Source organism: Paramisgurnus dabryanus, chromosome 12 (genome assembly GCF_030506205.2).
Source record: "Paramisgurnus dabryanus chromosome 12, PD_genome_1.1, whole genome shotgun sequence".
In the NCBI taxonomy this organism is placed as follows: domain Eukaryota; kingdom Metazoa; phylum Chordata; class Actinopteri; order Cypriniformes; family Cobitidae; genus Paramisgurnus; species Paramisgurnus dabryanus.
This window is the reverse complement of record NC_133348.1, coordinates 20,175,419-20,202,598: the sequence shown is the minus strand read 5'-3', so window position 1 is coordinate 20,202,598 and position 27,180 is coordinate 20,175,419. Positions and strand designations below refer to the sequence as shown.

At 38.8% G+C, this 27,180-nt stretch overlaps 1 protein-coding gene across 3 annotated transcripts in view; it reads right to left on the bottom strand.

Moving 5' to 3' along the window:
* bach2b (BTB and CNC homology 1, basic leucine zipper transcription factor 2b) overlaps positions 1–27,180 on the bottom strand; it is a 104,612-nt gene that overhangs the window by 8,435 nt on the left and 68,997 nt on the right. For all 3 annotated transcript variants that reach the window (XM_065257082.2, XM_065257084.1, XM_065257083.1), the window contains exons 2-3: positions 25,442–25,696; positions 8,565–10,037 (exon numbers count right to left, since the gene is read on the bottom strand). In XM_065257082.2, coding sequence (XP_065113154.1) covers positions 8,565–10,037; positions 25,442–25,684 — 1,716 coding nt within the window. In that variant the 5' untranslated portion in view covers positions 25,685–25,696. The remainder of the gene's footprint in view (positions 1–8,564; positions 10,038–25,441; positions 25,697–27,180) is intronic.

The window sequence follows — 27,180 nt, the reverse complement described above, 5'->3', positions numbered from 1 at the left end:
ATAACATTACTGTTCCTGCAGCTCAGTTGGTAGTGTATTGCATCAGCAACACAAAGGTTACGGGCTCGATCCCCAAGGAACACACACTCATCAAATAAAATGCATAGAGTAAATGCACTATATGTCAATTTGGATAAAAGTGAATGCCAAATGCATAAACCTGAGTGTAAATTGTAAATTTACCAGCATTGTTTAAAATAAGAGGTCAACAAAAAGCAAGACTAAGAGGATAAAGAAAAAAAGTTGAGAAAGAAATAAAGTGTCAGAGCTGAAAATAAAGCAGCAACAGCAGAAGACCTCAGCACAGCTGGATCAGTCTATATCTCTCTATTTCACATAACTAGAGGGCATAAGTATGCAAACGACTGAACTGTTAACCAGCAAAGCTGTCACTGCATCTCCAACATATCACACCTTGCATCCTATACGCACACTCACTTTGCTGTAGGTGAAATGTGTTTGATTCTCAGGCTGTTTGACAATATAAAGGATCATTTTTTCTCTTCATCCCCGTATGGGGGGCACTTCTAAGGTGTCACGTGCTGACACCCTGCTGCTGTAAGACAGATTGAGGGATATCATGAGGAATGAAGGAGGACTGAGAATAAGAATCAGGGGAATGAGGCAGTTGGGATCCAATCTTCTGCAGGTCAACCAATCCGGGATTCATACTCTGTCTTTCTATCTGCTGAACCCTAGGTAGTGTACTTTGATCTCCTATGTTCCTTTAATCTGAAGAATAAAGTGAGATGCTTACGATTCTGAACAAAGTACGCAACAATATTGAATACAGAAATTTTACAATTACAGAATTTGTTAATAAGTTGCTTGCCTGTTTACCTGTACAAATATCTAAGCATCTTTAAAGTAATATTGTGACTTGCAAAGATGCACCTTGCATTAGGTTTCTTTTTCCTATCTCACTGGCAAATAGTTCATATTCTTGTTTCAGGCCAATCTAACAGAAATGTACCAAGTTCAACCCGATCTCACAGGAAAACGTAACTATTTGAAGAGGTGGCGATTTCAGATGAATTTGTGAAAAATGCTAAATTGTTTAAAAAGTACCACCCCACATATTATGCAAAAATTAACTTTTATTTTGTATGCGATTATTCGCAATTAATCTTTGCCCAGCTCTATTATTTATATATCATTTTTTTATTTATATATAATATAGAAAAATATTAATAAATATATATACACATAAAAATGTTTCTTAAATACATACATGAATGTGTGTATTTATATATACATAATAATTACACACAGCACACATTCATAATCTGCCAAAAATCACTTTTATTTTGTATGCGAATAATCGCGATTATTCTTTGCCCGGCACTACATTAAATATAATTTTACCTTGTTTATAAGTTATATCAACTAAATACTAGTTAAAAACCTGTTAGGTTCAATTGACTTGCATTACCAATTAGATTAAAGATTTTACAGCGTAGTATGCTTAATAAAACATCAATGTGTTGTTTCTGTGTGGATTCTGCATGTTTACATTGTTTTACTCCGGGTACTCCGGTTTCCTCCCACAGCCAAAGACTGGAGATGCCAAATTATCCTTACCCAATGTCTGTAGATTAACCAGATATTGTCACAAATATAGCCATAGATGCTGGAATGGTGAAATAAATAAACAAATAAAATGAATAGTCCTGAATTTTGGTTAATATTTATGTAAGCTGTTCACTTGTGGCTTCTGTGCATACAATGGCACAACACCTGAATAATAATGTGCAAAACTAGACATAAACAATAGCTTTGACTACATACAACATCGCATAACCTCAAGTGGTTTATGCTTTAATAAAATCTCACGTGTACTTAATCGTTTGCTTCTTGAATTTATATTAGTGCCATTAATAAATGAGGCAACCACAGTGTAACCAGTTAACTGCCCTACTTAAGATCTCACATGGGCTTAGTGGTACCACGACCCAATAAACCAAGCAGAACCACATTACTGCGGTTCTATGTGAAGTGGACCGCTCTGTTGGGAAACCCACGCTGACTCTGGTTAGTACTGTAAGAAGATGAAAGCTTAGATCTGGCCCAGTCTCGCGCACAGCAGCGGGGGATTCGGAGCATTGGCAGGTCGGCGCTCGTTCTGTCTCCATGGCATCATTATTTATTAATAATGATAGACAGACCTTTTTCTAAAAGGCTCGCTTCTCAGTCGATTTACTGCACACACGATGATGATGTGATGTCATAATGATCAGAATATTAAGCTGGACTACAGAGAGAAAAATGTATTTTAACACGGTTAAATTGTCCAAGGAGAAGTTGTTCCTTCATGACCTTTTCAAATTTCATTCCTACTTTTCTTCTCTGGTATATCGGTTAGAGGTTTGGAAGTAGAAATGCAAGCGTGATGTCTATATTTAGTGTCTTACAGAGAAAACCATTTGAAACACATGGCAAAAGTGAGACCAGCGAGTGCACACTTATACATTTAAACGTATTCTTGATTCTCTCTCTCTTTCTCGCTCTCTAGGTCATTATTCTGGAAATAGGTCTGAAGCAAAATGTAGGACTCATCTGTTACTGGGAGTCAAGTGGACTTTGTCTTTTTGTCTCTTTCTCAGAGCATGGGCATCTGCAGCAGGGAATTGTGGTAAGGTGAAGGACAAAATAGGTGACTGGACTGAAAGCGGTCACACACAAATGTATCTTTATTGGTAAAATTGACACACCAACACCTGTTTATTTCTAGTATAAACCCAAGTGAGTGATTCATGAAATGCATTTTATTGTGCAAAACCACCACAGAAGAGAAGTTATTTTTTTGGTGACTTCAAGCAGTAATTAGATTATCTCTTCGCCAAATACCATTAGCCATGTTTCTTGCAGTTTCACATGTCTCTGTAATGAGATGCCATGTGACACAGATAAGTCAACAGTCTGAGACGACCCCTAAGATATTTCTCTTTTTTATTCCTTTTCTTCCCTTGTTGTTTTTTCTTCTCTCAACCTTGTTGGTATTACTGGATCTCCACAGGGGTTGAGTAATGGGGGGAAACTATCTGCACACATTCACTTTATCTAACAGAGTGATGTGCATGTCTTTGGTCACCATGGGGCTTCATTCGCATCAGGACCAAAGTGTGTGTGTCTTTGTTTGTCTAAGATAAGTTGCCTGTATGAATGTCTGTCTGGGTCAGTGGTAAACACATCTGCAGTACAAAGCATATCTCAAAAGACAATAAGATCACTATTTTATCTATTTAATGATTTCTTAAATTTCCTCAATATTTCAGATGGGGTTAGAAAAAAGTCATTTAATTTCATTATGAATCAAAACATTAACTTGGCTATAGCCGCATCCTCTAAAATAGCAATGGCTCACATTGTATCACAGTGCCTTTAAACGTATGCTTTCGTTAAATACGAATGTGATCCGACTCTACTTTGACAAGCAAATGATGAACTTGAGCATATATCTGGTATGCGGTTTTACAGCTCACCAATGTGATGACTGAAGAATAATTTTTAGACCACAGTCGGCTCATATTGAGAGAGCGGCTTAGCTTTATAGATGGAACGAAAGGAACAGAAATGGTTCTGACTTCACTCCCCACTTCCTGAGATACTAAAGGGTTAATTCTTCTTGCGCTGCAATATTGTAGACTGAGAATGAAGAAGTGAGAATGAGATTTTCATCTATGGGCTGTTTCTGATCACACCCACACAGATCGAGATCAATACTTTACCCAGATGACTAAACCAGAAGAAAATGCAGGAGAAAAAGATTGTCTCAGATCTCAAGACATGATAATGGGCACGAGATTCTTACAGCAAACTGTTCAGGTAAATGTAAAGCAGAATTGAATAGCATTTTGATCTCCAGTATCTTCAAGAGAGAGATTTGGGAATATACTATTGCTTATAAATCTGAGTGCCTCCTGTTCAAATAGGTGTTGAGTACAGTAGGTGATACAGTCTATGACTCATGAGAAAAGTTCAAAGACCTGGTTTAACTTCACTACTAGACTGGCCAAGAAGGACTAGACTGTCCTACAGCTTAACAACTTCCTTCCTTCATTGAATTCATTGTTTCCAGCAGCAGGCAAAAGTTATTTTTGAAACTGTGTTTTCCTTTCTGTATACAGTTCTTCCTCCTCTCTCTCTCTCTTTCTCTCAGCAAACAGAGAGGGATCTCTTTCTGTGCTGTATGTTTCTATTACTGTACAGTCTTGCAATGGGAGACAGCAATTAAATAAGAAAGACAGAGAAAGATTCTTGAAATTCTTGTGTAGTTTAATTGGCAGAGCACCTCTTTAGCAGTGAATTTGATTCTTAGGTTACACACACACACAAAAAAAACAAATGTGTACATTGAGTGTGTTGTAAATAGGTGTCAAATAGCATAAAAGCATGTGTCAAATGTTTACATGTAATATAATGTAAGTACAATTAGGTGAAAATCCAAGTAAAAGAAACCAAGTAAAATAATAATGATAAATAGCTGCAAGCAGCAATTACTGGGGCCAAGCCAAAAAGAGCACAGAAGAAAGTAAAGTTGAGTTTGGATGAGCAGATTAAAGAACCTAGGAAAATCTCTTGATTTCGGACGAGAGTATATAAAAGTTATCAGCAAAAAAACTGTGTTCTCATTCAGTGAAATCTCCCTCTATTTTCGAGGAACAATGTTAGCTAAAACACTGAAGGAAGTGTTAGAGTGGCAAAACTCGGGCCACAAAATGTTAGAGTGGTGTTAATGAGTCAATAGAGCCCACCACCATGTCTCTACGATGTTCTGATGCAGAGATATAGGCAAAAACGGCTGATAAGGTATTCTCATTGGTTGCTAGGGCGTGAATTGACATCCACCAATGATTATACTCCAAGCCATGAAAGGAATAATCCATGATGATTCAAGGTTTTAGATGTATTGTTGCAGTAGTTTTAGGCAAAAATGCCAATTTTTCTATCTCAAAACCAACAATTTGTGTATATTATTTGGATTGTCCTCTGTCAGTGTTCAAAAGTTCATAACTTTCCTACGTACGGTTCTATGGGCTGCCATAGACCCCCAGTCAGAAAAACCAGAACCTTCTGTGCTTGGCCCCTAATAATTATAGACCAGAATTAATATTTACAAAAATACGTCCCTTGTGGGGGTCTTCCATTATGACCAATAATTTTGCCACAAATACAGTTTTCAAAAGTTTAATGTACTAACTTGGTTTAGTTGACTAGCAAGACATCAACAGTGTTAATGAACAGCAAAGTGCAAATGTTATATTCCGCTCTGCACTTAGGACACATAAAATGCTTGTACGTGCATTTATCAAAGTAACTTTGAAGCTTAACTGGTGTTTATTCATACATGTAACCTTGGACCACAAAACCAGTCATAAGGATAAATTTTTTGAAATTGAGATTTATACATCATCTGAAAGCTGAATAAATCCCTTTTCCGAAAATGGCCTTTAAAGTTATCCAAATGAAGTCCTTAGCAACACATATTACTAATAATAAATACATTTTTATATATTTACACATTAGGAAATGTCCTAAATATCTTCATGGAACATGACCCTTACCTAATATCCTAATGATTTTTGGCATAAAAATGATAATTTTGAACACTACAATGTATTGTTGGCTATTGCTACAAATAAACCCGTGTTACTTATGACTGGTTACTTACGTATAATAAATACCTTCAAATTTAAACACCTAATGAGAATTTGAAAAGAGTGCTTTAAGAACATTTATTTAAAAATTCAGAGGATCAAAAGTGCCCATACTATAAGTAACCAATGAATGTGTCCATATCATAAGTTTTTGTCCATATCATTCACATTCAGATAGATTTTGATTTGGCTGTTATTTAATCAGTTGGGATAAAACTTCTCTGAAAGTGATTCCAATGATAGTTTCTTTGTTTCGTTATCCTTATAGCAGTGTGGACTTTGCTATTCTTTAAAATGCAGACAGACTTTTTAAACTTCACAGTTATCTTTATCATCTTTGGTGATGGGCTTAAAGTACACAAAGAAGGGAAGAGTGGAAATGAAGTGACAGTCATGGTGAGGTGAGGTAGCAGTTTCTCTGATAAAGTGTCTGAATGGAAAGTTAGTCAGTCTTTTGTCAGCTTGGCTAGACAAGACTGATAACGTTTAGGTGAGAAAATGAGTGATAGTGAGATAACAACTTGGAAAGTGCTAGAATGAATGAATGGAGTGAGATGACAGACTAAGGTGACATGAGAGCTTCAAAACAGTGATAACAGCCAATGCAATAAAATCAATACTGTAAGCAAAGCAGGATTCAATCAGATACCTTAGAGATCTTACTTCTAATTTACAGACATGCAAGTTGAATTACACTGTACTTTTACCTCAAGTTATTTGGAAAATGCAATATTTACACGTTAGCAGGTGATTTATCTAGTTGTTCTTTTAAACAACACTGAAACAACTGTTAAAAACTAGCCACTTTATTACTGAGTGCTCCATGTTGCCATGACAACTGAGTCACTGCATGCATTTCTACAGGTCTTGTCAAGAAGTCAGTAAAAGTCAGATATCTCTCACAATATCCAGCTCCTCACTCACTAACTAAGGAACAGAAACTGTTCATCTTAAATCTTATGGTCTCAGGACAAGTATATACCTTCTTGGTAGGCTATCTTTATACATTGTCCTTACATAAAGCAACAAGGTAGGTTTAAGCTTTCGCACCGTTTCATTTCTTGACTACTCTGACGTGCCTAATTTTACAATTACATTATGTTAGCCTGGATTTCATAGTTATTTTTAAAGTTAGTATCATGTAAATCTTTAAAAAAAGTATTTTGCCCATTTCTATACTGTTTATCAAATGTCTTAACATCATTCGTATTTGCACATGAGAGTTTATTATGCATCAAGACGACCTGTATGTTATCTGACTGTCTGTACTATATCATCACAGTAATCAGCACTGCTCCATTACAGATTGTCCAGCCAGGTGGACTGAAGCAGAAATCATCCAAGTCTATCCATCCATCCAAAAGACACAAAAGGAGATATCCGTCTTCGACACAAGGCCAATGCTAACACAAACATTTCCAACACATGTTCATCTTAATCTTAAGAGAGAACAGATTTGGCTTGCTTTGCATAGCAGAGGGGCTCAGCACATGACTCAAAATGCAGTAAATGAAGGTAGAAGGATGCTGGTGGAGTTAACATGGGTGTGAGGTAACCAAATGCTTGTATACCCTTGTGGTGTGACTGGCATGACTAAACAACATTTTTACTACTAATATCCTCTATAATGTCTGTTCTCTTTCAGAATATTACTGGCTATTGCAGTATTAGCTATTATGCTACAGTAAGTGCAACCTTAAAAAAATCTTATTATTTTATAAAATCCCCAGCTAACAACACTGTGTACAATCTTCATATGTGGTAAACAAGCTTACATCATGAGCTTTGAATATTCTGGGTACAGACAAAGTCCCTGTCTGAGGAGATCTACAGGGAAATATTATTAGTCAGCACTGATCTATTGTTGGATACAAATTAATCTGATGCACATTTGCTTAAATAAAACTATGAATAATGATATGATTACAAACCCACAGACAATTATTGTCATATTTAGTACCACTTATGTGTAAACAATACCACATTTTCCAGATATTTTCATATTATTTAGATTAAATAAACTTTAACATGAACATAAATAACTGCAATGATATTATCCTGACCCTTGTGTGTTATGTGTGAAAGCCTAACAGAATACAGCAGAGAGGAGCAAACTGAATTTGAAAATAATAAAGTATGGATTTGCTCTAGAGTCAAGCACCATACAGTCAGTGTAGAGAAAAAATAGTCCATTAAAGGGATAGTTCACCCAAAAATAAAAATTATGTAATTTACTCAATCTCATGTTGTTACAAACCCGTATGAATTTTTTGTTCTGATGAACACAAAGAAAGATATTTTAAGGAATGTTTCAAATCGATCATGAGCCCCCTTCACTTCCATAGCAGGAGAAAAGAATAGTATGGAAGTGAATGGGGCTCATGGTTACGAACATTCCTCAAAATCAAACCTTCATAAGAACAAAGAAATGTATGCAGGTTTGCAACAACATGAGAGTCAGAAAATGATGACAGACATTTCATTTTTGGGTGAACTATCCCTTTAATGGACTATGTTGTTGTACTCTACACTGTATGGTGCTTGACACTAGAGCAAATCCATACTTGATTGTTTTCAAATTCAGTTTGCTCCTCTCTGCTGTATTCTATTAGCCTTTCACACATAACACACAAGGGTCAGGGTAACATCATTGCAGTTATTCATGTTCATGTCCACCCAGACATGAAAATGATTACGGTGTTTATTGGCCCATTAGGAGTTTGCAGCTCTATTCAATGATTCAGTGAATAGGGATCGCAAGGGAAGTCTCTAATATCATGAGGGTAGTGAACAACAGATGCACAATCTAATCAGTTTCTGCATGAATGGACACTAGGGTTACAAGACGCACAACATTATGCTTGCAGAAGCTGGTAAACATGTGCGAGAAAAAAACGAAAGCCTCACCTCAGGGCCTTGTTCCCGCATGTGACATGATTCGCTGTCTCCCTCGGAAAAGGACCCCGATTCGTCACTGGAATTGGTTCCGTAGGACTGCTCACACTTTATCTTGGGCCGCACCCGGGCGAATATCGCATCTGTGTCGCCGCCCGCCTCTTGCGAATTGCCGGTGGGACACCGTGTCACGTTGGGGCAAGGTGAAGACGAAAACTCGAACTGTGGCAGGCTGCAGGGGGAGCCGCCGCTCCCGTCCTCGGCGTAGGAGTACGACGAACAGGAGCTTGAGGTCCGGGTGCGAGTCTCTGAAGGAGGCGATCGTGGGCATACTTTGATTGGCACTGGGCAGCTGGTATTGGGCCTTTGGCGGCATAGCAGGGGCGGGTCGCTGGCTGTGGTGCTGGAGGAGTACGTTTGGGAGCTGGGGAGGGACTGGCTGGCACCGGCCCACAATCCCTTTGGCATGGGTTCTGAGAGCTCCTTCTCCAATGAGTTCCCGCTGGGTTGAGAGTGGGTGGGTGTACCCAGCCGGTCACAGGCCCCTGAGGAAAAGATGACACTGCGGCGATCCAGCTCCACCTCTTGCTTGCACACACCATCACAGGAGGCCGACTTTAGCGAGAGCCCTGGCGGGAAACCATCGGCATCTTTGGGGAATGCCACAGGCATGCCAAGCTCACTGGCAAGCGATGGCCTGTGATCTTTTTTGTGGTCTTCCTGAGTGGTTCCTTTGTCCTGGGCACTGGCGAGTCTGTTAGCAAATAGCTGTTGAGGTGTGCTAGCCAGGTCCTTCTTGAAGAGAGTTTGTCTGCTCCCCTTTGGTTGGTCCACTGCTATAGAACCATCCAGCTCCATCTCAGCCACATCGTCACTTTCCCTTCTATCCTCTTCTTCCTCTGACAGGCAAACTGAGATAGACTCTTCCTCACTGCGTGGTTCCTGCTTGATTTGCTTCACGGCCGGCCTGCCCATGTCCTTGAATGTGCTTGGAAAACCTGAGGTACTGGTGTGTGAGGAGGCGTCGTTGTTGTGCTTGTTGCATGCCCACTGGTACTTCATGTACTTAGGGCATCGTGGCAGGTCCGAATTGCCATGCCGCTCAAAGTCCATCCGTCCGTCGGCTAAATCGTCAGCTACTGCCAGCCGATCGTGGTCTGGCCACCGTAAGGAGTTCTCAGTGCAACTGCGAGAGCGTGGAGAACCTGACGGCGTCGTCCCTGCAGTCGTCACCGTCATCAGCGCCTCAGGTTGCATGCTCTCATCCTCTACGTGATTGCTTTCAGACTCCACCTTGCGACCGAGAAGCAGGCCGTCCTCCTCGCTACGCAGCTGAGCCTCCAGGAAGCGAAAGCAAGAGTCCTCCAGGTTGTGCATGCCCAGGAATTCGGCACAGCGGATGACCTCCTGGATGTTTTCTCTGCTGAGCAGCAGCTTAGCCGTGTAGGCAAACTGCAACAATGGAGCGAATCCCCGGGCACTGACCTGCGGACACACATGCAGAAAAAAATTGGAATTTGCCAGCGTTACCATCAGCACTGTCATTGTTCAGGGCACTTGGACTGCTCGACAGCTCGAATGACCATAAACAAACACTGTAAAGTGCCAGTTAATCTTTTATCAGGTCAGCACTGAACCTTGCGGAAAATAAAACATGAAAAAGGTGTTGGCTGTCGGCAGACCAAGAGACCTGACTCATTTATGATGTTTAACTCGATAAAGCCCTCTAAATTCACCTCAGCTAGCTCTCCCTGCTGTAATTCAGAAACAAGTAGGAGCATATTGGTTTGTAAACACAATGTCACATTTATCCTCAGGTGAGGTATCTTAAAGACTAATGGGCTCTAGGACTCTTACAAATGATCCTGGCAACAGCCATCCTAAGACTACATAGAGAGAGAGAGACAAACAAACAGACATGGAAGCTTTCCATTTAACTTAATGCGAGATAATTAGGTAAATGCCTGAGCCTGCAAAAGCTTGGCTGGCCCATTGCAGCATTTGTTTTGTTGGCATAAATGCATCAGCCTTTGTTGCAATTAGTTTAATTTTCCATGTAAAGATAATAAGATACGTATTAGGCTAATGTATATGTATCCTAGGAGGCAGAAAAATCTTTGACAGTGAGTCAGACTCTGTCTGTGCAACGCTGGAGCCACAAACAGACTTTCACGTAGATAATCTTTGTTTACAGTCACATTACAATGGTTGGACTTTGATCTGGGCCAGCATTGTTTAGATGACAAAGCTCCCTCTTTTCTCCCTCAATGATGTAAAGTTCTAAACAGCACAAGTGAACTTGTGCTCATGGATGAGAGCAAATGAGATCAACACTTTAAATTCAATGAATGGAGACAGGACAGTGTTTTATGTAGGCCTACGTGTTTTTTGTGGACAAAATCAGTAGTCTCCATAGATGTTGATTATCGAGGAACCTCTTATAGATAGAGCGCAAGGTCCCAGATTAGTAGTATCAAACCATTTACTCTGCCTGGTATATCTTTTCCTAGTTAAAAATTTGCTCCGTTGATGTTTCCACTTGGAAGAACATGGGGATTGTGTGCACAGTCATGGAAAAGGCATGGAGGGAAAACCCAGACTTAAGATTAAATGACTCTTCATAGCAACTATAATTCAAAACACAGCAGATTGTGGTATGTGGTGAAAACACACGGCAAATCACACATACACAAAACAGAAACGGACATAAAATACTGCCTCCTGATTAAGCTAGCGGTGGCATAATTTATTGTAATGAAATCAAACACGATAGCCACTAAGTACCACTTAAAACCTTTTATGCAAAATCTAAAACATAGCCAGGTTTGTACATAACAACTGAATATTAACTGTATCATATTATCAACCAGATTTGCATTTCCAGACAAACATACCATACCAGCATTTGGAAGGTAATTCATTTAATACTTTTGGGGTAACTTATGTCATATTTGGTTTCATGCTTTGGTTCCATATAAATCAAGTGCCTCATGAAAGACTTTAAAATACAAAATTGGCCTTTCAAGCACTGTAATAATTTATTTTCTGTGTGTAAGCTAAAATGTATGCAGGCAGCCATCCATTATTACAGGGTAGGAGAATGGCTGCTATCCGCTTGTTAAGTCATGACGTAAGGAATACTGCCTCCACACATTTCAATAGAGGATATTATTCAAACAGCCATTTATAAGCATTATTTATTCATATTACACATTTACGTGAAAATTTGATAAACTCACAGTGTACACACCAGTTTCCAGGCTCACAAAATCATAGAAGGCAATATACTAATAATTTGTAAAAAAAAATCCATGTCCATGAGTTGAATTTGTTATGGAAATAAAAATTATAAAAGTTATAAGTATATTAGCATGATTTTTTTGTAATTTCCCTATGGTGCTTGAGATCGGTTGGACCTGAAAGCGATGCATGACATCAGACTTAACAAGCGGATAGGGACCTCATTTAAATAAGAAAAAAATTACAGTATATCACAGTGCCGTGGGTAATAACGATAAATATAAATAATGGTAAATTTGGTGACGTAAAGATTATATGAATATATAGACTCTCATATTTATGTTCAGGCATCGTCAGATGGAAATCTCTAAGACGGAACTGCAGTCACACACAAACAAAGAATTCAACAGGATCCACAAATATGCTCACAAACAAAACTGATGACTACTGAGTCTGAGTCATCCAGGACTGTCTGTGTCCAGCAGACACATTTCAATAGAAAGAAAGAGAGAGAGAGAGAGAGAGAGAGAGAGAGAGAGAGAGAGAGGCTCATCTGCCCACTGGCAATACAACAACACCGATCCGTCACTGCTGAGTGGAAGCTGCTGACTCGTAATGTTTGTGGGGGATGGTGTGTGTGTGTGTGTGTGTGTGTGTGTGCGCGCGCGTGTGTGTGTATTGTGTGTACACAGTGTACAGGAGTGGGGGAGGAATCATATGAAGAAGTGTGCATGTGTGCGTGTGTTTGTGAAAAGGATGATCATGGCTCTTTGACATCATGTCTGTCCACTTAGGAGAGGAAGCCACAGGTAACAGAAAAAATGAGGGATTGAATTCAAAAATATGAAATTTTGATTATTATCACATTAATATTTATAATGTTTTACAGTGATTTTAATGGAAATATTGAACTTATTTAGATCATTTTAACGCAAGTCTGAAAGCATTAATACATAATAACTTTGTATAATGTAATAATGTATTAATAACTTAAATAATAATAAATCTAATTTAAACTTCTGTAGTGAACATGATGTTGAGTTTGTACATTTGATTTACTTGATGATTCGGGTTTAACTGTTCATGCCAATGAAGCGATTCAAAAACCTGATTCAGAAACTCAACTGGCTACAATGGCTGTTTGGTCCTAATGGCGGTTATTCTGATAAAAAATAAAATTTTCAGATCAAATATCATAATTATTTGGATATATTTATATATAGGCATTTGGCAGAAACCTTTATACAAAGCCACTTAAAGTGCATTCAAGCGATATATTTTATGTTTTTTTCTATATAGTCCACTTGTTCACTGCTGTGCTTCGATTCAATCAGACACACCAGTTTGTAAGGTGGAGAGAGACGGTGTGTAAAGGCTATGCCTGACTAACAGCTCTCTCTGCTGGGGAAAGGAGTTTTTGAGCTGACATCAGCAGACAGAGTCTGCAGGCGCAGCATCGGTTCCTGCACCATCTGTGGCTGCTAATACAAGTGTTGCTATGACACACGCACCAACAGCCTGATGCAGAGAAAGACAAGGTGTGTGAACAAAAGAAAAATTGGATAAGCCATGACAAGTAGGGAGAGAATAAAGGGAAATATGAATAATAGAGTTTTTTTTCCAAAATATAGCTGCCTGTCTTATTGCCTACATAGACAGATGCCTTTCAATGGAGAGTTCACTCAGAAATGAAAACTCTGTCATTATCTACTCATTCTTATGTTGTTACAATCCTGTATAAATTTCTTAGTTCTGATGAACACCAAGGAAGATATTTTGAGGAATGTTTGTAACCAAACCGTTCATGAGCCACATACACTTCAATAGTATAATTTTCTCCTACTATGGAAGTGAATGGATCTCATGATCAGTTTGGTTACAAACATTCCTCAAAATATATTCCTTCGTGTTCATCAGAATAAAGACATTTTCTTTCTTTAAATGGCAGCATCCTATCTGCAAGCACTCTCTATCAGTAGATACGTTTACATGCAACCAAATAATCCGTTTGTAATCGTATTAATGGTTCAATCAGATTGAAAGTCTTTCATGTAAACACATTAATCAATATGAATGAGGTCAATCTGAAGCAAATTTCGATCATATTGAAAAGGTTGGTGTAGTCTAATCTGTGATCCGATCATCAGGAGAAAAGTATGCATGTAAACACGTGAATCTTAGTATTTTCTCAATCGAATGGAAAACTACATTGTGCACATGCGCAGAAAGATTGTGTTTAAGTTCACGTCTCATATTTACCTCTTATTTACGTATCAAATAATTCTTATCACAGAAACATGAAATAGCAAGGCAATGGCAAAAAGCATTATTAAAGTAATGGGGTCACGCGCTGTACATTCTGCAGGGTTCATGTCTACTTTCACCACATTAGCAACAAATAGCGTTTTTTGCTTTTTGAAAAATGTATTTTCTTATCTGAAAACGTCTTCAGAACAACTTTTTTCAACCCAACTTTAACTTCCAGAGATAAAGCGTGAACAACAAGAGATGCTGTGCGCTGTGTTGCCAAGTCCTCTGCTTTTTTTTGCGGAGTTCAGATTTGGGTTACTTTTAAACTGTTTCTCTAAGTTTACTTTTTTCTGCAAGTTAAAGATCGAAGGATTTTGTTGATTAGTTTTTGGTATTTGGGCTGTGAATATTCTTTGGGATGCTTTTGGGCCAGTTTTGAATGTCCATTGGGATGGTTTTGATCTGGCCACCCTGGCTGTGCGCTTGCGCAGAGGTTTGGTTCGGATTATATGTACATGAAACAAAACATTTTAATTAGGATACATGTAAAAACTGTATTGTCGCAACCTGCAATCGGATTAAATTCAGTTGAATAGACAAAATGTGTGCATTTAACCATAGCCAGTGACTAATAACAAAAATAAAAACATTGCGAACATTGCTTATGGGAAAAAGAATGTCTTTAAATGATGTTAAACTATTTTTGATCTATACTTGAGGGTTAAATCTTCATTTGTCATATTACATTTTTAATAAAAAAAAATGTCTTTCAGAATTAAATAAAATATTTTTATTTATACTGTGTATCCCTTGCCTCGTCCACCATCTTGGATTTATTTTTTTCAGACAGCTCACCACATGCATTGTGGGATTGCTCTTGACTTTGCTTAAAATGTAGCCAAAGCAATTGCATTCAAATATGTCGGCGCAGATAGCCCGTGGTTAGTGCGCCAACATATAGCACCAGTGTGCTCACAGCGAGCCGAGTTTGTTTCCCCTCTGCGAGGTCCGACCCAGCTCCCCTATCTCCACCCAACACTTTCCTGTATACGCTCCACTATACTGTCTAAATAAAAGCTAAAAAACAGAACTTTTATGTCTTAAAATCGAGTAAGGCAATAAAGAGTAGAAAGGTGGAGAGGTAGAAAGAGAAAGAAAAGTAAGTAAATTGGTAGGGGAGTATAGCACTTAACCGTGCAGCGCTACACTGACAAACAACAAAAGGAAAGATAAAAGGTGCAGACAGAGAGGCAAAAACTAAAGCGCTATTGCTACTCATTAGGGGGCGGACTTTGACATATGAGGCACTGAACCTGTTAACAACATTTATTATGTTGAAAACAGACAAAGGAACAAATTTATCTAAACGACAGATCTGGGCCATTTATGCTAATTCCTACTACAGACCCCTCTCTTTCTCACTGGGCCTGAAAAGGGTCATATTGTTACAGAGCAGGATATTACACCTATTGTACATCATACCTCCTGACAACTCCGGACAATTTGGGAATTGTGCCAAGCCATTTCTTTCCATAAAAACGTCACAGAACACTATAAACCCCTCACAGCTGCCCTCTCGTTCATTTACTCTCTCTCTCTCCTCTTTGATGCTCTTGCCTTTCCCCCCTCAGTAGCAGAAACGGCTAATGTATGTAAATTTGCCCCGGCAAATTCCTGCATGTTATGAATGTTAATGAGACAAAGAGCCGCATGACAATGGAGCGAGAGCTTTATTGAGCGTCTGACAAATACCAAACCTTGACTGAAGATGGGATGCTTGTGATATGAAATGTGCTGACTAACCCAACTTTAATCTCGCACCCAGACGCAGACAAATGAAATGTGGCGCGGCAGAAAGTCACGGTTCACTATGAATGCGATATATGGTGTGTACAATAAAGGTATTTGTTGGCTGCGCTTCAAAACCTACTTGAGACAGCATTTTTGGGCATTGTACTGTATGTGATTCAAGTGCTCAAACATGCCCATGAATGAAAATGATATTAAATGCTAAGATTTGAGAGTACTATCTCTGATAGGCTAGCACTGGAAGAAATAACATTTTAGTAATTTAAGGTTAATGGTGTTTTTGTAGCTCAGCTGGTAGCACTGTAAAACATGACCGGTTCGATCTAGGGAACACATACTGTATACTGATAAAAATGCAAAGCTTGCAATGCACTGTAAGTCCCTTTGGGTTAAAGCGTCTGCCAAATGCGTAAATGTAAATATAAACAGAAATTTCACTCACATATGCACACCCAAACATACTCAGATGAGTAAGCGCTTGACAGATTTAAAGTCATCCCTTCCTTGTGCGACGGATTAAATCAGATGGGCTACTCTCTTGGCTAATCCCCTCAAAGTGAGGTTTACAGTATACAACCAGACAGGCAAGAGGACATGACCTCATCTACCGTGAGCTTGTCCATTTCACAGTCCTTGGCCCTTTCAGACAAAAGCTCATTTCTTCCTCTCCTCTCCCATCTTAAGTCATTTCTCTTACTCAGAAATCCATTTGATAGATGGACTTCCTCACCCGGGCTTTAACCCCCACGCTATGACCGAAGACAGAACTCCCTCGGTCTGCATAACAGACTACAAATGTGTCATAGCCTTGAGTGTTAACATGCATGACAATCTGCCGTTATTTCCTCCATGACTTGCTCTATACAACAGGATTACACTTTCCTGTCCCAGCCAGGTCCTGACCCGCTCAAAAGCCTCGCACTGTGTTTGTGTATATCACTGGATTTACTGTAGTACCTGTACTACCATGAATGGTTTCAGCAATTACAATATAAACTACTTTCGTGGAACAAACATAACTTAGAGTAAACTTGCGCAAAGAGTCAATAACAATAGAATCATAGAGTCGTTTTTTTCTGATAACAAGCAAAATAATCAACAAGTAGATTACCTACGTTCAAATCATAGCTAAAGTGTATCAAAAGCTAACGTTATGTAACTTACATGTAAAATTAATGTATACAATGTTAACTATGTTGGCTCCCTTCACATAGCAATCAAACATAGCGGTGATCTATAATCGTCGTCTTCCCTCTTCTTTACGAAACCAAAACATTTGTTATTTTCAACAAGGTATTTGTTCCAGAGTTCGGTTTAGCCACTAGTCAGACCATTCCAAAAACAGGTTCCAAGAAGTTAAGGTCTGTCCAGACACGTAACCGCGACAACACACGTAAAGCTGCATTCAGACTAGCAGAGACTGGCAGTAGCAGAGCGACGAGATCTCATTGATTTCAATGGAAGTGTGACAACTACTGGCTACACGAGCGTCAGTAACCGTTGCCGACTGGATGGGGCGACAAAGTTGAGAAATGTTTAACTTTATGCAAATTATGAGCGACATTCGGGAGCGACTACCAATGAGTTCCAACCACGTCATCCGTCTCTCGTCAGTTACTTTAGTGGACGTTACTCATTTGTTCATGACAACCAGATATAGAAACGCCTCTTTTGTAAGAGACGAGTGACACACAGCGACAAAGTCACTTATAATGTGAATGTACCTTAACCCTACAGTCACATTAGCTACAAAAGTGAGTAACACCGAGCGACATGCACTCGCTTGATGGGCGTTCCTTGGCTAGTATCTAAAAGCCGTATCAAAAGTCACTTTAAAGGTATTGTTAAGTTACAAGAACGATGTTGTTGGATTTAAAAGTATTTATTTCTCAATAAAAGTAACAAAATATATTAGATAAAATGCCAAACTTATCAGATATATACAGAAATAAGCATTTTCCGCCATATTGAATTATTTTCTTCGACTCGGGCACAGACCTACGTCACCCTGCCCCTTTACTCTGATTGGCAGTCGCTTTGTCGCATCGCTCAGCATTTGCATAAAATAGCCTTCTTGTCTATTTTGGCCCCACCTTGCTCGCGCAGCGGCAAGCTAGTCGCTTGTCGCTGCCAAACGGCCACTCCCATTGAAAATGAATGGTAGCCTGTCGACTGTCTATTTTAGCTAATGTGACTCAAATGTTTACATGCAAATCAAAGTCTAGTCTCACATAGAAGGTCTGAGAACCTTGGTAGCTTTAAATGCCCAAGGCCCGCTCAAGGGTCCACATGACTGACACGCAAAGCAACCAATCACGTTTTGTTTTGTGTCATGTTTAGGGGCTTGGAGATGTTGCCGTTAAAATGCCTTCATTCACAAACGTCTCTAAAGTTTATAACAACAATAGCAAACACGTTAAGATACCTTTTAAACATGCAGCGTTTATTCAATCTTGATGAAGCATATTGTCACCAATGTAAACATGAAAGCTTTTGGCTTTTTGTTAAAGACATTCGCTAAAGTGTTTCCAGAAAAGTGTTCCATATGCATTGTTCAGTTCAGTCAACGGTCTGTGGGCGTGACATCTGAGGCTGAAACTAGTCAAAGTCTAATGTGAGATGTCACAATCACCTTTATTATAACAGTGTATGATGAAATTAAATTCCCTCCCTGTTTGAAAATATACAGCTGCACAACATGGGAGCTTACAGAGTTGGAAAGCTTACATCTGATCTCAGTGTGCATTTCTGGCAGAGACATTATTGCAAAGAAGGAGGGTCATATAAGACCATACCGATATAGACATCTCATCACATATCTAGTTGGGATAAAATACTGATATATTACCAAAACGCGATAACCAAAATAATGATATATTATTGCTCAGCCCTAGCTCAGACTATGCATAAAAGCCAGACCTCCCAATGACTAAATTTGCATCACACACATTTATTAATTAAATAAATTGTGGTACGATATGATATGCAAATTCATTGGTCAAAGTAAAGTTTGGTATACCTGTGCACTAGCTTGCTCTGTAAAACCAAAATTTATTTTGGCCAATAGATTTGCTTTTAATGTGGTCATATCATACCACAATTTATTTTCTTATGTAAATCTTATGGAAACTACGGGTTTGCTTGTTTTTTGAATGTAATGAATGTTTTTCATCTGTTCCCAAAAACAGTTTTTCAGAAGTCTCTGTGGTCTTAGACTGATGTGTGTAATTTTTTTGAAGTTACAATGCTTATCTCACTTGAATGTGCAGAAACAACTATAAATGGGCCATTTGTACATTGATTTCCCTGACGTCTAAGTGTTGTTCCTCAGCACCATTACCGAAATATTGATCTGTTTGATAAAGCAGCAAGACATAGCAACAATGACTTAATTCAGAATCTCAATACAAGCCGAAATGAAACTATCCTGTCCCCAAAGCTCTGCAGAAATGCAGTTTTACAAAGCTTTAGTAAAATAAAGATATTTTGCAATTCACTCCAGTGAGGTTTACATTTAGTTGCATGCATCAACGAATGTATATTTTACAGTGTGTGTATTTTGGGGTTTGAGAGAGTGTTTCAATGGTGCTGAATTTCATGTGGTTGCCGTTCATAACCGGCTCCATGTGGAAGCCTGTAAACTTTATAACAGGAGGTGGTTTGAGGTCATTATACAGACTAATGCTGAATCAGACACACAGAGACAGACATACACAAACATACACACACATACACACATACAGACCAACGCTGGCTGTCTAAAGCAATGCTGAATCACAGTGACACATACTGAATGCACAGCTGCATTGGGACATACACACACAAATACCACACTACCACAATCCCTGGAATAAAGTTCACACAAGTTCATTTTGAAATACTGCTTTACGAATGAACTCAGAGAAAAAAAGAACAAATAAAACTTGTATTAGGGTAAATAACAAAACAAATTCTTATTTCTAATGTTTCAATGGTTCAAACACTGTATCGCTTCAAGTGTGCACACCTGTTTCACTTAGGTGTGCATTCATTTTTTAAACATCTATCATCAATGACTCCTTGCATAGAGTCTTGAATGATGATTTAATTACAAGACTCTTAATGCATCAATGGATGAATCACTGTGAAGAAAAGAAAACGGAGAAAAAAAGTGATGAAAACATGAGCTTTTGAGATAGAAATTAAACGATTGCTTGAATAAGCAGACGTTGAAATGGCACGGCATATTATGTTATTAAGGAATTATAATCACGGAAAGGAGCTGGTGAATCAGCTTCCGATACATTTATTATTGTCTGTGCTGAACAGCATCTTAACCACAGATGAAAATGACACAAAGACTACTGTGAGCTAACATCTGGGACTAAGATATACAGCAAGCTGACAAACGTAACACTGACATACGGCCTCATCATGCGATGGGACAGCTATTCATTCAAGCTGACATAAAGTGACTGTTAATAAAGTTGTCTCAGTATCTGCTACAGCGGATCTCAACTGAACGACTGCTATTTGAAAGATAATGCAACCATATTTTTGGCCCCTAAAGATTCGGGATATGATCAAAGTCTATGGCGTTTACACTTTAAAAATACTTATTTTCAACCCTGCATTGGGTCAAAAAGGGACAATCGCAGCGATTTGGGTTAAATTAACCTAGAAATGTTTATATTTGACCCAACAATGGGTTGAAATAACAAATCATAATTAAGCAGGTTTTTCATCCCTTTTTGAGCTAACACTGGGTTGAAAAACAACAACATTTTTTAGAGTGTATGATGCAATTTCCCATCAACTGGTACTATAGCGAATATTAATACAATATTATGTCAATTTAACTGTTTAGCCTGAGGTATAGTATGTCATATCAATAATTTCCATACTGTTAGCCCTACACTCACAGAAAAAAAATTCTGGGCTTAACTCAACCAATGAGTTAAATTATTTTATGATGAACTAGAATTAAATTTAGCAACCAAGCATGTTTTGGAGTGTATGATTTAGTTTTATTATATTTTTTATGTCAAAGTTTGATGTATTCACTACGGACTTTATTCACATTTGTGCTATAAATAATTTTGGTATTGAGTACAACCAGAAGAGAACCGAACAATGTGTGTTGCAGTTTGTCTCTTTATGATTGTGTCTCAATGGCTCAACTTCCCAGCTAAACCTCCGAAGGCAATAATGAAGTACTAATTAAATCCACCCACATCATAACCATAAACATTAAACCTATATATTATTTTTATAAACCTATACAATATACATTTACATTTATGCATTTGGCTTACATCCAATGCAATTTTATATGCATTTTATTTTTTAGCAGTATGTCATTATGCGCATTCCTTGGGAATCAAACCCACAATATTTTGCGCTCTAACACAATGCTCTACAGGAACACCTTTTCATTTGTTTCAGATATTAAAAAGCATTGTGATAAATCCCTTCAATGGGTAGGTTGCAGAATGCAAAGCATAGAGCATCATTTCTTTATGCAATCCTTTAGTAAAGGAATGCTGGGAATCTACAGAGTTTCTTCAATCTCTGTGGGAGGGTGAGGGGGAAGCTGTTTTTCTGTCACTCTTCATGATCTGATTCTCAACAAAGAGCCGATTAAGAGCCCCTCTCTCTCTCTCTCTCTCTCTCTCGTTCTCTCTCTCTCTGCTTAACATTCGCTGGCTAACACCGATGATGTCACTAACCCAATGCGGTCCCCACACTCAACAATAACAAGGTCATCTGGGAGGGGTGAGGTGGATGTGGGGGTTGCATAGTGGAAGAGGAGTTGGGGGTGCTCTTTGTTTCATCTGCAGTGGATTTTTTTCATTAACCATTACACCAGCACACCCCAACGATATTTCTTACACTCATTTGCTTTAAGTAGCATATAGGGGGCGATGTTCAGCAGGGATGAGGCAAGCACTGGCTGTAGAGCTGAAATCGCGCTGTAATAATGCATGTGTATATGACACCTACAGCAGAGCAGGTGCGTTGCCTCAGTCTTTGATAAAGATGAAAAACATGATTAAGCAAAGTTTTTATCAGACTGCAAAATAATGCAGGCCTTTTTGCAATTTAAATGTAGGCTGTGGTTACAAAATACAGTGAGATTTGAACGTCTAAGACCACTTTTGAAAATAAGTGTATCTATCATGCCACGGTAATGTTCATCTGCAGGTAATGCTCATCATTTTTCCATGCCGTACATCACACCGTTGAAATCTGATTCTGATCTTTAAAAATCTGCATTGAGTTACTTAACAATACGTCTTATCTGCAATATAGATAACATTTAAAAGCAAAACAGAGAAGTGTCTGTAATTATGTTATCTCCTGTTAGAGGTGACGACAGACACTCACTCAACTTTTTTTATATGCGAAGATATACATTCCTCTCTTGTTCACATTCACATCTGTGACATGCAAAAATATGAATAATTCACAAAGGTAAGAAGCAAGCCTCTTTCACACAGTACACAGTCAAAAATAAAGGTACAAACCTGTACCTTTTCTGTCACTGGGGCTGTACCCTAAGTTTCTGTTTGGTACCTTTACAGGAATACAAAACAGAATACAATTTTGGGTAGATTACCGTACGTTAAGGACCTACATTGTTAGAAAAAAGTAAAAATATGTACCATAGCTGTCAGTGGGGCAGCACCCTTTAAAATTGTATGGACCATTAGGTACAGATATGTAAACATTTAGTACCAATATGTACCTTTGAGATACTAATATGTATTTTTGAGGTACTAATAAGCTCTCTTTGGTCCCAGTATGTACCTCTGAGGTACTAAAATGAAATCCTTACGTGCAAAGCTGTACTTTTTGAAAGGGTACAGCCCCAGTGACAGAAAAGGTACAGTTTTGTAACTTTATTTCTGACATGATTACCATAAATTTACCAAAATGAAGTTACCAGTAAGTACAAAAATGTGCTGTCCACACACGCAGTGACTTTCTGTCTTTTTACCACTAAGACATCATTCACACATCAGTATAAAAAAATACCTGTGGCGCGCCGCGTGCTCAGTGTTGTACTTGTATTTGTAAACAAAGGCGGGTTATGACTTAATTTCCACTGTTTGCATTTTGTTGTTTTACCATCTGCAACAATTGCTGACGGTCTCAAAGTTGCTCGTGACCAAACAAATATGCATTAGGCGACGTCAAAACCTGCATCTTAAACAACATACTGTTTGCACATTAAAGCTTCACAGAGGGTGTGCTAAGGACGTCGGTAATTCGGCAAATAGGTGGTGCGCTGTTTTAAACAACTTTGGTGAAGAAATGTGGACGTTAACTTCAGGTGTCCTCGACTTTTAAGCAGCATGCATGTGGAAACGTCCATATAAACATTGCGAGGTAAATGCGTCATCTGTATCAAAACGTTATGATTGGCCCGAAGCTGTCAGCACGGCCTGACGTCGTCCGTTCAAAATAAATGCCGTAATCTTCACACATAACGCTTACGGGTGGATTACAGGTAATCTTACAACCTCTCTTACTGGTAAATTGGCAGCACTACAAAAAGACCTTTCGCTTTATTTTACACTACACGGAATAAGACAAAGCCAATGCGTTTCGGTTTCGACAAGCAAATGATAGATGATAACTACATATAAAGTTCAACACGGTGTGGTCGTAGCCCACCATAAACCACCCCTGTAACAAGTGCCCCTATTCGGAGCATGTGCACACATGTTTGTTCGCACATGAGTGTGATAGTGAATAAATAAGGGGGTGTAAACACATGACTGGAGGTGTTTAGATGTGACATTACACCTCTGTGGAAAACTCATACTGTAGCTTGGAAAGCAGAGGTGTGTGCGTATGTGTTTCTGTGCATGTGCCAGTTGCAAATTCCCAACATGCCCTTCAGCCATTGTTAATTGTTAAATTCGATTAAAACTCATGACAGCAGTCACCTTGCTTTAACATACCTAGAGGCATAAAATGCAATGCGATCTTATCTAGCAATAATGAACACACCTGCTCAGTTTGCTAACTATAATGTTAGTCACTACAGACATCAAAGTTTGGTATCTAAGTTTTTCCTATTATCAGTATTTAAATGAGTTCACACTGCCTGGACAAACAGCAACAATCACAATATTTTAGTCGTGGCCTTTTGTGTTGCCAAACCAAGACAAATTTAGAAATATTTATGGTTTAAAAGTGCAGACAGATTAAAATGTTGGCAAGTGAATGTCTAATGATTTTTTATGTTAAGGATTTTAATGAGTTATAATAGTCCAAAATCCAGATAATTTACTCACAACCATGTCATCCAAAATGTTGATGTCTTTCTTTGTTCCGTCGATAAGAAATTATGTTTTTTGAGGAAAACATTCCAGGATTTTTCTCATTTTAATTGACTTAATGGACCCCAACACGTAACAGTTTCAAAGGACTCTAAACGATCCCAAACGAGGCATTAGGGTCCTTTCTACCGAAACGATTGTCATTTTTGTAATTGCGTAATGCCGTGGAAAGGTCACGTGTTACATATATGAAACGCACATTTGCGGACCATTGTAAACAATAACTGACACAAAGACATTAATTGGTATCATTTAACATACAACAACGTCGGAATGGTCCTCTTTCTCCACACTTGTAAACACTGGGGCGGAGTTTTGCATACGTCCTCCATGACCTCTTGACATGATGACGTATTGCATGAGGTCGCGCTGGCGCATCACATGACGGGAGATATAGGAGAAGTTGTTGTTTAAAAGTGCATATTTTTTATTTTTCTTGTCAAAAAAGCCAATTGTTTCACTAGATAAGACTATTATGCCTCGTTTGGGATCATTTAGAGTCCTTTGAAACTGCAATTTTAAACTACATTAAAAATGTTACATGTTGGGGTCCATTAAAGTCCATTAAAATGAGAAAAATCCTGGAATGGTTTCCTCAAAAAACATAATTTCTTCTCGACTAAACAAATAAAGACATCAACATCAAGTTAATTATCTGGATTTTTTTAAGAAAATGGACTAATCCTTTAAGGTAGCGCATCCAATCATATAGCTTTGTTGAAACCACTGCCTTTAATATGTTTTTTTATACTGTAATAATTACAGAATAAATGAATCATCGTAATAATCATAATACTGTATATGCACCCCCTTTCACTAACTTTTGACAAACCTAGCACTTGAAAACTGGAGAGGTTGAGATGCAACAGATGGAAATTCATGAAATGTGCGCTTTGGTCTGTGGCAGACTGCTCATGAAGATGCAAAAGTGTGCGTTTGACAGAGCTACTGCTCATTAGGATGGGCATAATAATGGTCGCTGCCATATGGTAGATAGATTAATGATGAATGGTGATTATAGCCATGCTGTAATCTCATGCACCTCATACATACACATTACTACATTTATAAACACATCAACAAGTCATTCAGTTAATTCTTGGTCTCTCTGTGCCACCGGGAACCTCTCTTTTATTAAGTGTACACCGTACTTCAAATATCTTCTTGGTTGTAACTGCACAGCAGCTTTACAAACAATACAAAGTGCTTGGTTGGCAAAATAAATGTGTAAATGCTCAAACAAAAAGTGTGCATGCTCACCTCTTCTGGCATGCTGAGAACCAGTTCATTGTCATTTTGGGTGGCGAACCCCTGTAGGAAGTACTCGCTGCAGGCCGCCAAAACAGCCCTGTGTGCGCGAAACTCCTTCCCCTCCACCAGCACGGTGACATCGCAGAGCAGGCCCTGCTTCCGCTGCTCATTCAGACCCAGCAGGATGTTGGTACAGTGCACCGTCGACTCATACACGTACATGGGAGCTTCAGACTTCTCATCCACGGACATACCGCTCACACCCTGTGCAGAAAAAGAGACGGAAGAGGATTATGTCAATTGGATAACAATGCAATTTACAATTAAAACAAGCATCTGCACACACAACGCTATCAGACCTGTGGTGCCATAGTCACTCTATAAAAACAATCAGATTGCAAAAGAGATGCAAAACTGTCCATAACATACAGTAGGTCTAGAAAGTTAAAGTCAATTCATCCACAATGGCAAGTGTGGCAAAAAGTTTATTGTTGTACATCAACTACAAGGTTCAGCAATCTCACCATGACCACCTCCTCAAATATCCCACCCACAACAAGTGTACGCACACAAACGCGCACTTCCACAAAGCGACATGCAAAAACAAAGCCCCAAACCTCCCACATGATCCATGTGGGGATCAGCTGTCGTCATAGCATTCACACTCACTCATTTAACATACACCCCCATGAAAACAGGTGCAGATTCACACTTCAGACAATGATCCCATCCACACACGCAGCGGTAGATTAGCCGCATGTCGTGCAAGCTCGAGAAGATGATGATACAGCCATTGAAGCGACAGTCTCTCTGCTATTGGTTCTTATGTAGATGAGAGATGCTTCTGTGAGTGATCTTCAGACATACAGTAACAAAGATTACCTTAAGCTCTTTTTCTGTCTCCTTTGTTTCACCCATCAAAGCAGATCAGCCGGTACATGTGTGATTATGGACTTAAGTGTCTCTAAATTCTAGATCAACTCTCTCTGTACACAAACGTACCCCAGGCCCTCCATCCCAGACCCTTTGACGATCTGTCTTCACAATGACTCGTTTAATCTCATCAGTGATGGGAGCTGGGATTCTCGTCGGAGGAGGCGGACGGGATGCTTTTTGGATGCCAAGTGAATATCGCTAACCTCGCATTCAGCCCTTTGGTGATGTGAATGAACAGATTGAACATGACGATGAGTCAGGAACAGAGCTGAACGTTTGATAATTTGAAAGATCTTCTTAAGCAATTTCATTTGCAGCATTGGCAGTGTATGCATATGATCTCTGAACACAAACCAGGCCTGGTAAATCCTAAAATGAATATTTTGTTATTTAATACTCATCTCATGGTGTATAAAACCCATTACCATTTCTTAATATCATTTAAAATTTCACAAAAAACTACATATAGGATCCAAGAGTTCCTATAGATTAATTAGTAACACATTGTGTTAGGAGCACAAAAAGTCATGAGATTGAATCCCAGAGAACGCACAATGTATAGCTTAAATGCACTATTAGTCACTTCGGATGCATAAATGTAAATACTGTAAATGAAAATAGCATGTGTGGTGGACAAAACCTTCTGTTTTAGGCAAGCTTTTCCTTTAAGAGTAGGGGGTGTAAGGGGGCGAGCTAGAAAAACACAGACAGAGCAAGGATGTTTAAGCTCTGAATCAGTCGGATTTTAATTGCTTTGGAAACGAAACAATCTCTACTTTCAGCCTCTGCCAGCAGTCTTCTCCACAACACAC